Source organism: Petaurus breviceps, unplaced genomic scaffold, assembly GCF_028583685.1.
Source record: "Petaurus breviceps papuanus isolate PSGF00001 unplaced genomic scaffold, PetGlider_PUasm1.0 175, whole genome shotgun sequence".
NCBI classification, from domain to species: domain Eukaryota; kingdom Metazoa; phylum Chordata; class Mammalia; order Diprotodontia; family Petauridae; genus Petaurus; species Petaurus breviceps.
In genome coordinates, this window is record NW_027185764.1 from 11,804,957 (window position 1) to 11,818,890 (window position 13,934).

General features: G+C 37.2%; 1 protein-coding gene across 1 annotated transcript in view; it reads right to left on the reverse strand.

Annotated features, from left to right (window-relative positions):
- The window catches only part of SDK1 (sidekick cell adhesion molecule 1), a 1,154,843-nt gene that overhangs the window by 377,695 nt on the left and 763,214 nt on the right, over positions 1-13,934 (reverse strand). Inside the window, exons 9-10 of the mRNA XM_069084769.1 lie at positions 5,013-5,124; positions 4,158-4,348 (exon numbers count right to left, since the gene is read on the reverse strand). Coding sequence (XP_068940870.1) covers positions 4,158-4,348; positions 5,013-5,124 — 303 coding nt within the window. The remainder of the gene's footprint in view (positions 1-4,157; positions 4,349-5,012; positions 5,125-13,934) is intronic.

Here is a 13,934-nt window from a genome sequence, read left to right on the forward strand (position 1 = left end):
TGAAGGGCAGGATTCCAAGGGTCAGCAAGAACTTTTCTTCTGTTTCAATTATAGTACCTGGGGCAGTCACATTATTAAAAATCAGCAGGCAGTGACCGTGGAAAACACACACCTAGGGGAATTCAGTGGGCAGAGGAGGACACATGTAGCTGCCAAATGAGGAAAGTGAGCTCAGTTACATGGGTCACTAAGGGCACAGCTCCTGTGGTAATTCCATTACTTTCTTTGAACTTGCATAGGTTTCATTTTCAGTCATTGTTCATCTCTCATTATAACCAAACAGAAGAGGTGTTATGATGATTTTTCTCTCATTTCTCAGCTTATCACATATATCATGTGGTATAATAAAAGATTATTTGCAAAATAGTTATGAAACAACCATTTAAAGATTTTGAGCTAAATAGAAAAAAAAATTGTTTTCATTTAGCCTAGCTGTGCATAAACTCTGAAACCCAATCTTTAAATAGCAAGTGGAAATGCAAATATCTCTTCTAATGGGAAGCAGATCTTTCCAAATCTGCTATACCATCGACACAGGAACATACTACCCTTTGAAATATTTATAATGGCAGCTAATAAAACCAGAATTTGGAACTATCTCTTGTCTTTGTTAAAAGTATACGAAAAAATCAGGAAAGGGGTTTCATGCTCTGTGAAAATTTAGGATTGTAAAAAAAAAAAAGCCACCATGCTCAGGCCTCCAGTACATCTGTCCAAGAGTTATGGTCTACAACTCTTGAACCAATTGTTGGTAACTAAAAGAATACCAAGCAAATTTCTTGTTCCCTCATGCAGTATTAGGAATCATCTATCAGTGACTCTCAAGGCCCTTGAGAACTAGGTTTTTTGGTGTCCAGAGAAACATCAACAAAAATGAATTCTTGTTCTAGGCTTTCCAGGGTAGCTGGATGACCAGAAACAACCATTTTGAGTCATACTCATAAGAGAAAACCAGCTTCTGTTTCTGCTCACAGCTGTCAAAAGTTAAGGAGCTGAGATCTGGTAGAGCTGTAGAACTTGGTATAGAAAGGGATCTCTGTTTCTGTTTTCGTTCATCATTCCTCCCCTGGTGTTGTTAACTGTCAGAAGTCAATAGGATGACCCTAGTGCATGAAGAGAGTTGAATGAAGGAGATAGAATAACAGACAAAAAGGAAGATAAGAGGGCTCATTTTATTTTGATTTTTTTCTCTCACATCTTCTCTGCTAGTTCTCTCCACCAAGACTAAACTCCTATTTGCATCCACACAAAACACTCCTGAAATTGTAGCTACTTCAAATACCATGGATGGCAAGTGTTCATTATAATATTTACCACAGGTTTCTCTCTTACTTTATAAACACTGTTCTATAAATTTAACATCTTGTTACTTTCTCAGTTAACTCTAACTTGTGTGTTTTTTTTCTATAGTTTATATGTAAGGGCAAATGAAACATCTTAAGTGCTTCTCAAATAAACATAAATGAATTATAAGACAGACTCATGTTAGGAAGCACCTGGAGTCAGAGGGATATATCAACAACAAGAATCTTTCCACTGGGATCTTATTTGCATTTTGCAGGATAATACCTTCCTCTGCTGGTCAGATAATGACTCATTATATATTTTGAACTTCATATTGAACATCGGGGGTTCCATTAATGAACCAACCTCTCAAACAAGGAATGTTCTCCAATGATACAAATTTCCACCCATATATAACTTACAGTCCTGAGCAATTGCCTCAGGCTTGGAGCGGGTATGTGACCTGCCATGCTAGGAAGGGTCAGAAGTGGGAGTTAAACCCAAGTCTTTTTGACTCCAGACTCAGCAGTCTATTCTCTGCAGCTTGACTGCTTCATAGCTTTTGACTTAAAACCCATAAAAAAGAATAGCAACAGGCAACATTTAGATTTTGAATAAAGCCCTACAACTTGATCATCTGATTTTTTATTGTTGTTGTTATTCAGTTGTGTCTGACTCTTTGTGACCCATTTGGGGTTTTCTTGGCAAATATATTAGAACAGTTTGTCATTTACTTCTCCAGCACGTCTTCCAGATGAGGAAACTGTGGCAAACAGGGTTAAATGATTTGCCCAGGATCACACAGCAAGTGAAAAGTCCAAGGCTGGATTTGGACTCCTACCTCCAGGCCCAGCACTCTGTCCACAGCTTCACCTACCTGCTTCTATCCGGTTTTATTAGGGTGAAATAAAAGTAATTGGTAGCCAGTTTGTTTCTGTATTCTTTTGCTGACTTCTTTATGATGATAGTTCCTTTCAAAATTTTAATCACAATTTAAATTGTTAGAGAAGGCATAGGGAAGTTCTTTAAGGAGACTCCCCTTAATGATTTGTGGATATGGGGGTTATAATCAACCCACATCTTTGAACTGAGAAAGGTAATTTTCTTTGCTATCTGAGGCATAACTTAACAGCAAGCCAGAAAATTGCACCTGTCACAATAAAATCTTATGCACAAGAAAAAGAATTAAATCATCATCATAAATAGATGACATGTATTCATTCACGTTTAAAAGAGAGAACATTGAGAGGTAATGATTTTAGGAAATTAAAAAAAAACACAACAATTTGCCCTGGTATTTGGAAGTAACTGCAAAACTGAGGTTTACATGATAGACTTTCAATATTAAAGGAAGAATTGTGATTGAAACTAGCATGCTGGCTTATAGATAAGTTTCTTCTTTTGTTTAAATTAACCTTAAAATGTTTTAATGAAATAAAGAATGTCTATTAGGTTGGAAATTTTAATTTTGGCTCAACTTACAGTGTGCTATTCTGATACAGTTATAAATCAACTCTGAGGAAAAAAAATGCCTTTGCCTGGAATGAAAATATAGTATTTATATCAATAGCTAGTGGGTACATGAGAACGGCTACTAAAAGAACCATCTCAGATCTCATGTAGACTCAGGGATGATTTATCATTCAAAAGCAGCCGTTTCTCATGCTTTTAAAAGTTGCAGTCTTCATTTTAAAAGTGATGCCATGCTTGTGTAGTGTCGTATTTAGTTATTTTTCATATGCAATACACACTTCTTCCAATGATTTAAGGAAATGATATGTACTTTAAAAAAAGGCAAACTATCTCAAACACTATGTTGATACCAGAAAAACAATCTATTAGAAAATATTAGCTTTAAAGAAAACAGTTCTAGGACAAAAATATTTCATGTGATAATCTGCTATTGTTTGGGCAATATTCTTTTCTCAATACTACTGCTTCTTGAAGAGTTTCGAATAAAGGTTGTCAGTATTATAATTAGTCCTCTATTAGTATTATATCCTCAATAATCATCTACTTTATTTCAGGGGAGGGAAAGGGAGCCCAGCAGCTGTTTCATATTTGCCATACTATGGCATTGAGAGAAATCTAAGTAAGAGAAGCAGATTTTAAGAAATATCAAATATAGCAACTTAAAAAGGGTTAAAATATTTCAGTAACTGAAAATAAAATCAACCACCTCACAAGTGAACCTAAACTTATCAATATTATCTAATAATGAACTAAGGATTTCCTTGGTGACAATACACAACATAGTTCTTTAGGTATATGTGCATATGTAGATTCTGCCTAACATCAACAATGGTAAACATAAGTGGAGAGACCTATTTTTTCCCCTTTCTCCCCGATTCTATAATATTACTTAGCTCATTTCCCAGCAAGCATCTCTGTTCTCATTACCCCATTATTAGTCTAGCAAGAAGCAATGTCAAATAGTTCTATAATTTTTTTTTCTAGGAGAGGGAGAGGATGTGGGACAAAGAATGCTGACAATCTTAAAGCCAGAAATACAAATTAGGCTTCACCTAAAGGTTTAATGGCATTAAAAACCAAGATGTGAGAATTGTATGATAAGGATTTTACTACTGTGTTTCATAAGCTTTATGATTAAATTAAAATTTCTTGGGGCATTAGGAATAGCATCAGTGTGTTGCTATAAAATATTTAATAGATTTGTATTCATAAAAAAGAATGATTGAATTAATTTGGAAGATAACCCCATTTTACCCCTTCTGTCCCATTTCCTCAGAAGAAGTTGAAGTCCAAGGTCAATGAAATGTATATTTAACTTTAATTTCTATTGTACTTCCCATATACTCTTTAATTCTTAAGTGGAGATGCTGGTAGATAATGCTCCCTGTCACTGGTATTACCTATGATAGAAAGAAAGGCTTTTGTTCTTGCTGGCTCAAAGTCAGTTCCTCTTAATTCAGCCTCACAGATGTACATTCCAATGTCAGAGGATGTTGGGTTGGTGATAGTAAGCCGTCTCCCCAAACTGTGGAGTCCATTAGTAATTTTTACTCCATTTCTCTTCCAAGTCATGCTCAATTCTTCAATAGGTCTGTGAAGACAAAAATTGTTAGCGATTATCCTTCTGAATTATGTTGACAAGCAATAAGGAATACATTTTATTCAACACTTGCTTACCAAAGAAAGTGCCTCAACAGCATGAACAATGGACATTTGGATATAATTCCCTGATACAATTCTACATTCCTCATTTCATGAAGCAAAGCTACACTCACCTCAAGAGTCATTGAAAAAGGATGGGTAATTACTGTAGCAATGGAGCTGACATCCTAATGATTTGGTTTGTTATTTTTTTAAAAAAGAATATTAAAAGGAAACACTTCTGTGGAACTCAACTGTACAGGAGCACTGCCATTAGAACTCAATCGTGGAAACAATATTATTATCCAGAGAACACTACCATCAGAGAGGAGAGAAAATCAGTCCTTTGTTAGTAAGGCCTAAACTTGCTCTCTCCTTTCCTAAAGTCTACATGTGAAACTTCCGTTATAACCTATAGACTGAGAAGCATGTGTATCCGCCCCATATTTGGACAAGGAAAAATCATCTTCTTAGTTTCTAAGAGATGCTATATTCATAATGTAGTTAGGCAACAAGATTCTTTATTATCGCAAAAACAGCAAACTGTCTTGCATTTTTGAAAAGCACTAAATGAAAAATTAACATAACGTTCTTATCCCTAATCCCCGCAATACCTTGCGTTGGCTATGCATTCCAATGTGACTTCACTGGTTCCTGCCACTACACTTGTATTGCCTGGAGGGATGACAATGACAGGAGCCATGATATCAGGTGTATCGATATCGCCTATAAGGGAGAAAGAAAGCTCATGTAAATGCCTTCAATATTCACTCAGATAGAATTCTACTTTGGTGCTCTTCAAAGCACAGAGACAACCCTGGATCCTTCCAGGTTCTATTTGTCAGGAGGGCAAAATTCTAGTGAGTCTTTCCAAGTTGGAAAGGTGTAGTTAATTGACCTGATAGTCTATATGTCTGTCTGTATCAGGCCAGCCTAGATAAACCTGAAGAAGTTCATCATCAGAGGACTGGTCACTAGGTAATCAATTCCTTTGGACATAGCCATTTATGCTGATTATTACCCAACAAGGTTCCAGAGGGGCTGTCACCTGCTTCTGTAGAGGGCATAGCCATGCTGACACAATCTCAGATGTCTGCACTTCTGAACTAACCACTTTGAGGAAAGAAACAGTGATGACTAGAAAGTTCCAAATGAAAGATCTTTTCAGCAGCAAGCTTTTATGAAACCTAGGAATCTTATACTTCCAAAATTATCACAGAGCTTAATTAATCTTCTCATAGGAGATCTTGAGCATGGCCATTTTCAAAGGCTTTCATTATACTATATAAGCAAAGTTCTTAAGTATACCCAGTCTTCTTTCATTCAGAACACATAGCTCACAAGAATGTTTCCCTAGTGGAGGGAAGGGGTTGTATCCTAATAGAAAGGAAACCTATTTTGCAGTCAAGAGATTTTAAACTGCTGAGCATTTAAAAAATCAAATGCTTACTGCTTTTTATGATTTAAAACCCTTCCTGTTGTGTTTCATCTTATGTGCAAACTATTTTAATACAAACTGCTAGTTTTCATATTTAATGCTTAAATTTGGTTCCCTGGGGGTAAATATGTTCAATTAACAGAGTTTTATATCAGAGCAGTTTAAAACCCCTCTTCTTATCAGAAAAGTAAATGACTCAATTCTCAGTCTCCTTTGTAAGGCACCAAAACTGTAAATAATTTAGTTCACGTTTTGACAAGACACAGCTTTAAAAAAATGAAGACTGCTCTCTTAGATGTCTAATATATACATAACAGCAAAATTATCTACCCTCAGTGTATTTAACAATTGTTTGGGCTGCACAGAACCACTCATTTAATTCAAATAAGAGACGAATGAACCATTTCTAAAAACAAAAATTTCAATAAAGGAATGTGAATGAATTAAGAAGAGAAACAAAATTATTGGAAATCCAAATGACTTTATCCAATATCTGCTGCCAAAGAGGCTTGCCACCATTTATGGCTGAACTGAAAAGGAAACTGGCAAATGAAAGGCCCTGCCCTGCTGGGCCTGAGGCATGATTACAGCCACTGGGAGACCACACTAGGATAAAATACTGGCTTCTTTTCAACGCTAATTTCCCACAGCTCTCTGTATCCTTTCTTTCACTGGCAAAGCAGTATATGCTTTTCATATTAGAGGTTTGCATGCATTTTAAATGAATATGCCTAGGCAGTAATATATTAGCAATACAAATTTTTGTAACTGCAAATTCATATAAAACAGATTCCTCCTGCTTAGTAGTTCCTCACTCCATGCCCCATAGCAAGGAGCAATTGGGATGTTCACACTTCCTTCTCTTCCAAACTATCTGTATCAAACTCTCTGTCCTTTAAAACTTCATGCTAAAACACTTTTAAGATTCACATTTTCTACTGATTTTCCTATTGGCATTCTGTTTTTTTTACGAAATCATACAGCATGATGGACTGATTATCAAATTTCTAAGAAGTACAGAGTGATCTTACAGCCATTCACAACCGGGCAAAGAATGTAAAACGAATGCCAATCAGATGAACAACCTGCCTGTCACCTGGGAAAGTCACTGATGAGAGGAGATGACCTGAGAAGCTAACATTTGCAAACAGTTATGTGAGGTGAAGAAATCAGCAGTGGCTGCTAAGAGGTCAGTGAACAAGGCACTAATTTGGCATTAATCACTGTTCAGTGGCCGTGGCAAAATAGCAAAAACCATGCTCAGCATTTGTCAGTTCCAGGGTCACTCAAAATCCCTCCGTCACATCCTCCTGAGTTCCACGTTAACACCATTGACTCCCTGTTCACCCTGAAGAATTTTCCTTATAAAGAAGCCTCGTCATCAAATAATTAGGCATTTACACTTAAACTTCACTGATTCTCTTTAAGAACAAAGGACAAACAGAAAAACTTCTTCAAAACAAGCCTAACAAAACGTTAGCATTTACTACTCAAAATTAAACTAAAACAAGAAACAGAAGAATCATTTTTAGTCATATTATTAGATGTGTGATATTTGGGGAGGGCAGATACAAGCCTGTAATTTCATGAATGTAGAGAACTCCCAGTGAGGAAACTCCTTTTACCAATGTATATTAGCAACCACTCTGCAGTTTTTAGTTTTCATTGCCTGTGGTAACGTGGGATTGAGTTATTTCCCTAGGCTCACTGGCTCTTAGGTTTCAAAGGCAGGACTTGAACCTAGGCTTTCCCGATGTCATGACCAGTTCTCGATCCATGATATCATGCCATCTCATTATGTATGCAACATATAATACAGCAAATATACCAAACAAAATATTCAATAGATTGTAAAGCCACACTATCCTGATTGCATCTGATCTCATCTGATTTTGGAAGCTAAATAGGATTGGGTCTGATTAGTATTTGGATGGGAAACTACCTAAAAGCAGGAGGTGCTATATGTTTAGAAGACCACAGAGATAGAGTGAGAACCTACTTCTCTTCTATGAAATAATGGCTAGATGACTCATGTGCAGAGTCAGAAACATCTGAGTTCTGCCTTGAATACATTCTGGCTATGTGACTACTCAATTCGTTCAACTTCCCCAAGCCCCAGGTGACTCTTTAAGACTATAAATTGTACTATGGGTATTGACCTGCATTGGTAGCTGGGTTTTAGCTGTGTTGTAAAGATGAAAGAGTTCTGGATTTGGAGTCAGATGCCTTAGGTTAGAATACGAGATTTGTCATTTACTACCTATATGAAATTGGGCAACAGGCTAAGAATCACTTAACCTCTCTCTGTCTCAGTTCACCATCTGAAAAATAAGAGAGTTGAACTACATGACCACTCTGGTCCCTTCCAGATCTAAATGAATGATCCTAAACAGAAGTTGCTGTTCAGTTGTATCTGACTCTTCTTGACCCCATTTGGGGTTTTCTTGGCAGAGATACTGGACTGGTTTGCCATTTCCTTCTCCAGCTCATTTTACAGATGAAGAAACTGAGGCAAACAGGGTGAAGTGACTTTCCCATAGTCACAGAGTGTCTGAGGCCAGATATGAACTCAAGAAGATGAGTCTTCCTGACACTAGGCAGGGCACACTATCCACTGTGCCACCTAGCTGCCCCCTGATTTTCATAAGCAAGAATATCTTACACCAAAGAAATCAGATTTGGACTCCCTCTGCATCTTTGCCCCCACTCCCCGCCCCCTGCCCAAATCATGTCTGAAGAAAACCATACTGTCTGCAGGTCAAAACACCATATTATAAAAATAGAAGGTGTAGCAGAAAGATATTTAAAAAGGAGTCAATTAAGTGATGTTCTTGACATATCTGAACTGCCATAGTGAGGGTACAGTAAATCCCAAACTCCCTGACTGAAGAATGTCTGCTGCCCCAAATAGGTACTCACCTCCCTGCTGGTGTGGTTATAGAAACTCCCTTCCCTTCAGAACTATGCCTCTTCAGCCACTGACACTTCTTGGAATAACCTTCTCTCTTCTATCCCCCTTCACCCCTTTTTCCCCCACCACTGCCACTAAAGACCTGTATCCTTGCTACTTCCTGCCAACCCAGACAACCAACCACCAACTGCCAAACACTTCAACCTCTCCTAGTGCCAATGCCAAAGATCCAAATTATTGACCCTGAAAGACCCAGACTTCCCACTACTTGCTAAAAACATAAATGTCCCCAGGCCGGGAGCCCCTCTTCTATTTTCTTAAATGCTTACATCTTTTGCTCTGGCTTCTGTAGCTAGTGCAGAAGGAGAAGGTTGTGAGGGATGCCCAGATGGTCTACAAAGTCCTGAGTTGGAACACAGAATGAGATTTCCCATGGAACACTGTTAAAAATAGTAGTTATGTTTTCTAGGGCTATTAATACAGTAAGAAAAGTCAATGACTGGCTTTGGCACTTTGAAATGGTTGTGATTTCATTGATGTAGATTGGTAAGTACTCTCAGTGCCAATACAAACAGCAGCACTTTATTTTCCAGAGCTGCAGTTGAAAAATTCAACATTTGGTGGACAAATTTCTGGCAATAAGTAGCTCCACACTTAGCTTGTATGAGGGGGCCTTAATTCAAGGCTTTTCCCATTTGCTAGGAACTACTAGAGCTCACATTCTGCAGCCCTATCATTGTGAGTTTGGCCACATCACACTTTATGTAGGCATTGGTGGTTAGTGGGAACTGAATACTCATAAGATTGATACAACGGGAAATGTATCAGTAGTTCTAAACAAACAACATAAAGGCAAACTTGGAACACAGATTATTAGCAAATTGAGGAATACCTGTAATGCACAGACATGTTAGTGCTGTTAAATTCAGTGATCTTTTACTTAATTTTCTATAAACACTAATGAAGTGCCTCATATTTTCAAGTTACAATAAATGAATTCTAGTCAAATGTCACAACCATGTTAAAGTATCAGTGTGGGTAACATCTAAAATGTTAGTTTCCCCCATTAAAATGTCAAAGTAAGTAGTAATAAAATCTGTAATATGTCTGAAAACTCTTGGTAAAAGAAAAACAGATGGTATGCATACATATGTATCATGAAACCTCAATGAATTATAATCCAATGATCCATAATCATTAATTAATCAAAAATTTTTCTAGAGCAGATTTTTAAGGCAGAAGAAAATCTTAAGATAACAATCCATACCAAGGTTCATTTAAGTTGTGGTAGCTCAGTTGTTTCAGTTGTGTCCAGTACCTTAGACCCCATTTGTGACTATCTTGGTGAAGATACTGGATGGTCTGCCATTTCCTTCTCCAGTTCAATTTACAGATGAAAAAACTGAGGCAAACAGAATTAAGTGACTTGTCCAGGGTCATATAGCTAGTAAGTGCCAGTTTTCAACTCAGGAAGATAAGTCTTCCTGAACTTCAGGCCAAGCAATCTATCCACTGTACTATGTTTATGTTACATTGAAGTAAAGAAATAAACTATCATACAAACAAAATGATTTATTTAGCAGTGCATACAGTTGCAAAACAAATTGGGTTCAAGGCTTTCCATAGCCAAGAACCCAAAACTTTGATCTTTACCCATTTAATATATGGTTTGGAGGAAATGGAAAAACAAGATGAAAGAGTTGAGACACCTGGTTCCTTATTAAAGGAAGGGATCAGGAGACAATGAGGTGAGATTGAGAGCTGGCTGCAGAGGATAGTGAGACAATCAGGAGATACTGAGGAAAGAAGGAAAAAATTTTGTACTATTCTTTAAGTTAGGTGACTCTTATCAGGGGGAGTGATCTTGTGACTTCTCCAAACTCAGGTGACATTGAGACTTAATTTCACAATATGATGGATAAAGGTAAAATGGAGTCACTAATGCTACCTCAATATTATATTCATTCATTCATTTGATTGAACTAAATTTAAATTTTCCTATAATCAAATCAACCAAGGAGGCAGATTAGTGTGGGAAGAATTCTGACTCTGGAGCCATGAGGGTGTCATTGTTCACCTCTGACTTAGTACCTGTTTGACCCTGGGCAAGTTACCTCCTCAGTTTCTTCATCTCTGCAATAAAGTTCCAGCGCTAGAAAAATGAACTACTACAGTGTTGGATACGTAAGGGATGCTTAATAAATACTTGGTGATTGATGTGTTCTTCTCCATAGCATAATGTGCAATGAGAAATTAAGTTCAAAATGATAAGCCTGAGGCAGTGAATAATCTTTCCATTATCAGAGATGCAAGTATTTTCACCATCTTAAAACAAGAAGGTATACTAATATGTTTTAGATGGATTTCCAAATAGGGATGGTTGGAAGAAAAAATTCTTGGGTGAAACTCAGTTTACATAAAATTTAATTAGCTAAAACTCTCCACTCTCTTTTGCTGTACTAGAACTTTATCAATTCAAGTTTCTCCAAACTATTTTTCAGTGTATGGTAAGTAACTTCCAAAGACACTGTATCAAAAGAAGAGCTCTGCAGAAGCCAGCTGCAGAGTGAGACAAGCTAGCATCATAGTCAGAGTGGTTTGTTCCTTTGTCAAGGTTTCTTTGTAGTTCTCAGAATAAAGAGTGTAGCACAAGGAAATAGATTCCTAATCCTAGTCAATTTTCCTCTACGTGAACCTCTTTACTCACTGAAGAAGGGTAGCAGGGGAAGTTACCTAGATGGTATTTAATTAAAAACTGAATTTAAAGAATGTCAAGTTTCACCTACCAAGACAAAAATTTAGAGCTAGAGTTAACCCGAACCACTGATCTTACAGATCACAGCAAATAGAATGTGATAAAGGAAAATCATGTAGTGGTTTAATCAAATTTATTAAGCTTCATTGCAGTGAAACTTTAAGCCTTGTCCTTTTGTCTAAGACAAGGCTCTGATCCTTGGTCAGTTACCTGCTGAGAGCAGAGCACTAACAGCTTTTCCCACAAACACCAAGTACTGACTCAATACATTCAGAAATATGTAGCTTACTTAGAGATAATATATGTAAAGTGCTTTGCAAACCTTAAAGTTCTATATAAATGCTAGCTATAATAATTATTATTAGTGATTTGTTCCCCTCATAAAAGTAAAAGCCTAATCCAATTCAATAAGCATTTATTCAGTACTTACATAGGCAAAGCATTGTGCTAAGCTGTGGCACCATACTCATAAAACCAGGTCACCTAAACCTTAAGAAAGGATATTGATGAGATTTGAGCCCTTAAAAACAGTCTAATTCAATGAATATTTACCGAATATTCATTACATACAAGGTACTGACCTAATGCTAAGTGATATAAAAAAAATATAGTTCATGAGGAACATAGTCAAAAATTCTGCTACTTTATAGGAAGAAGAGATCACATTCTGATTGGGGGGAGTAATGAAAGGTTAAATAGAAGAGCTGATCTGAGACTAGACCTTGATATATTGCTAAGATTTCAAGTAGGATACTTAAATCATGCCAAATCACTCCAGTATCTTTGCCAAGAAAATCCAAAATGAGGTCATAAAGACTCAGAAACAACTAAAAAATACCTCAACAGCAACAAGTTATACTGAGGAAGGGGGACAGAGGCAGGAAAGTGTAGGATATGTTTAAGAAAGGATGCACTTTAGGGAGCACGGCTGGTGGCAAATTCTTGAAAAGGTCTGCTCAGGACTTCATCTGAAATCCTTTCAGGGTAGTTAACCTGGGGACATGGACAAGGGCAGCAAAAGATGGGCAGCATGCATGGGTTATGACCTATATTTTTAGAGGGAACATTCAAATGGATGTGATAACAGATCTATTTAATTATTTGAGTATATGAGTTAAGAATCATGATGGATTCCACCCACTGATACTAAATATGATAGTGACTCAAATGCAATAACTGATTCCATAGTCTTTCCCGGGTTCATACAGCAGTAAGTGTCTAAGGCAAGATTTGAACTTGGGTCTTCAGTTCAGTGCTTTATTCATTCCATCCCCTAGCTGCCTAAATAAATATATGCACACACACATACACACATAGAAACACATGTATATATAATTTATGCATGTGTGTGCACACAAATAAAACATATACAAAACAGTCACAAAGTAACTGATACCTGGGTGAACCAGGAAAGATCTCTTGGAGGAGAAGGAACTTGAACTGAGTCTTGAAGGAAACCAGGGATTCCAACAGATACAAGTGAGAAAAGAAAGCATCTAGTCAGTGAAAAGACATAACTGGGAATTAAAGCATAATGCACAAGGAATGACAAGTAGTCCAGGATGTCTGGACCTAAAGCATGGGCAAGGTAGTAATGTGTAAGGAGACTGGAAATGTGTGAAGTGGTCAGAGTACAAAGAGTTTTAAATGCAAAACAGAGGAGTTCATACTTTATCTCAGAGGCAATAGGGAGCCTTGGGAATTGGTTAAATACTGGGATAGCATGGTCAGAACTGGGATTTAGGAAAACCATTTTGTCAGCTAAGTAGAGGATAGGTAGAATGAAGAAATATGAGGTAGGGGGGTCAAAAAAAAGGATATTTTAGTAGTTTAGGTGAGAGGTAATGAGGACCTGAAGAATAATATCTAACATTTATATAGCCAAAGTTTTGCAAAGCACTTTAGATGTTAAATAATTTGATTCTTATTTTTTTTTGCTTTTTGGAGAGGGGAAGGTAGGGAAATTGGGGTCAAGTGACTTGCCCAAGGTCACACGGCTAGTTTTGTGTTAAGCATCTGAGGCTGAATTTGAACTCGGGTCCTCCTGACTCCAGGGCCGGTGCTCTATTCACTGTACCACCTAGCCTCCCCTATAATTTGATCCTTAAAAAAACCTTTTGAGATAGATTTTTGTTTCTAATTATGTCATTTTGAGAGATGAGGAAACTGAAGGTGAGAGAGGTTAAGTAAATTGCCCATGGTCGCATAACTGTCTAAGGCAGTAATCAAACTCAGGCTTTCCTGACTCCAGGCTCACCATTTTATTTCCTATATTACCTAGCTAACTCACAAGGGTGGTGCATAGTCATTTGAGTAGAAAGGCATATACATAGGTGAGAGATGATGTAGCAAGATTTAACAAGTAATTGATATGTGAGGTGAGGTGAAAGAGAGAGAGAGAGAGAGAGAGAGAGAGAGAGAGAGAGAGAGAG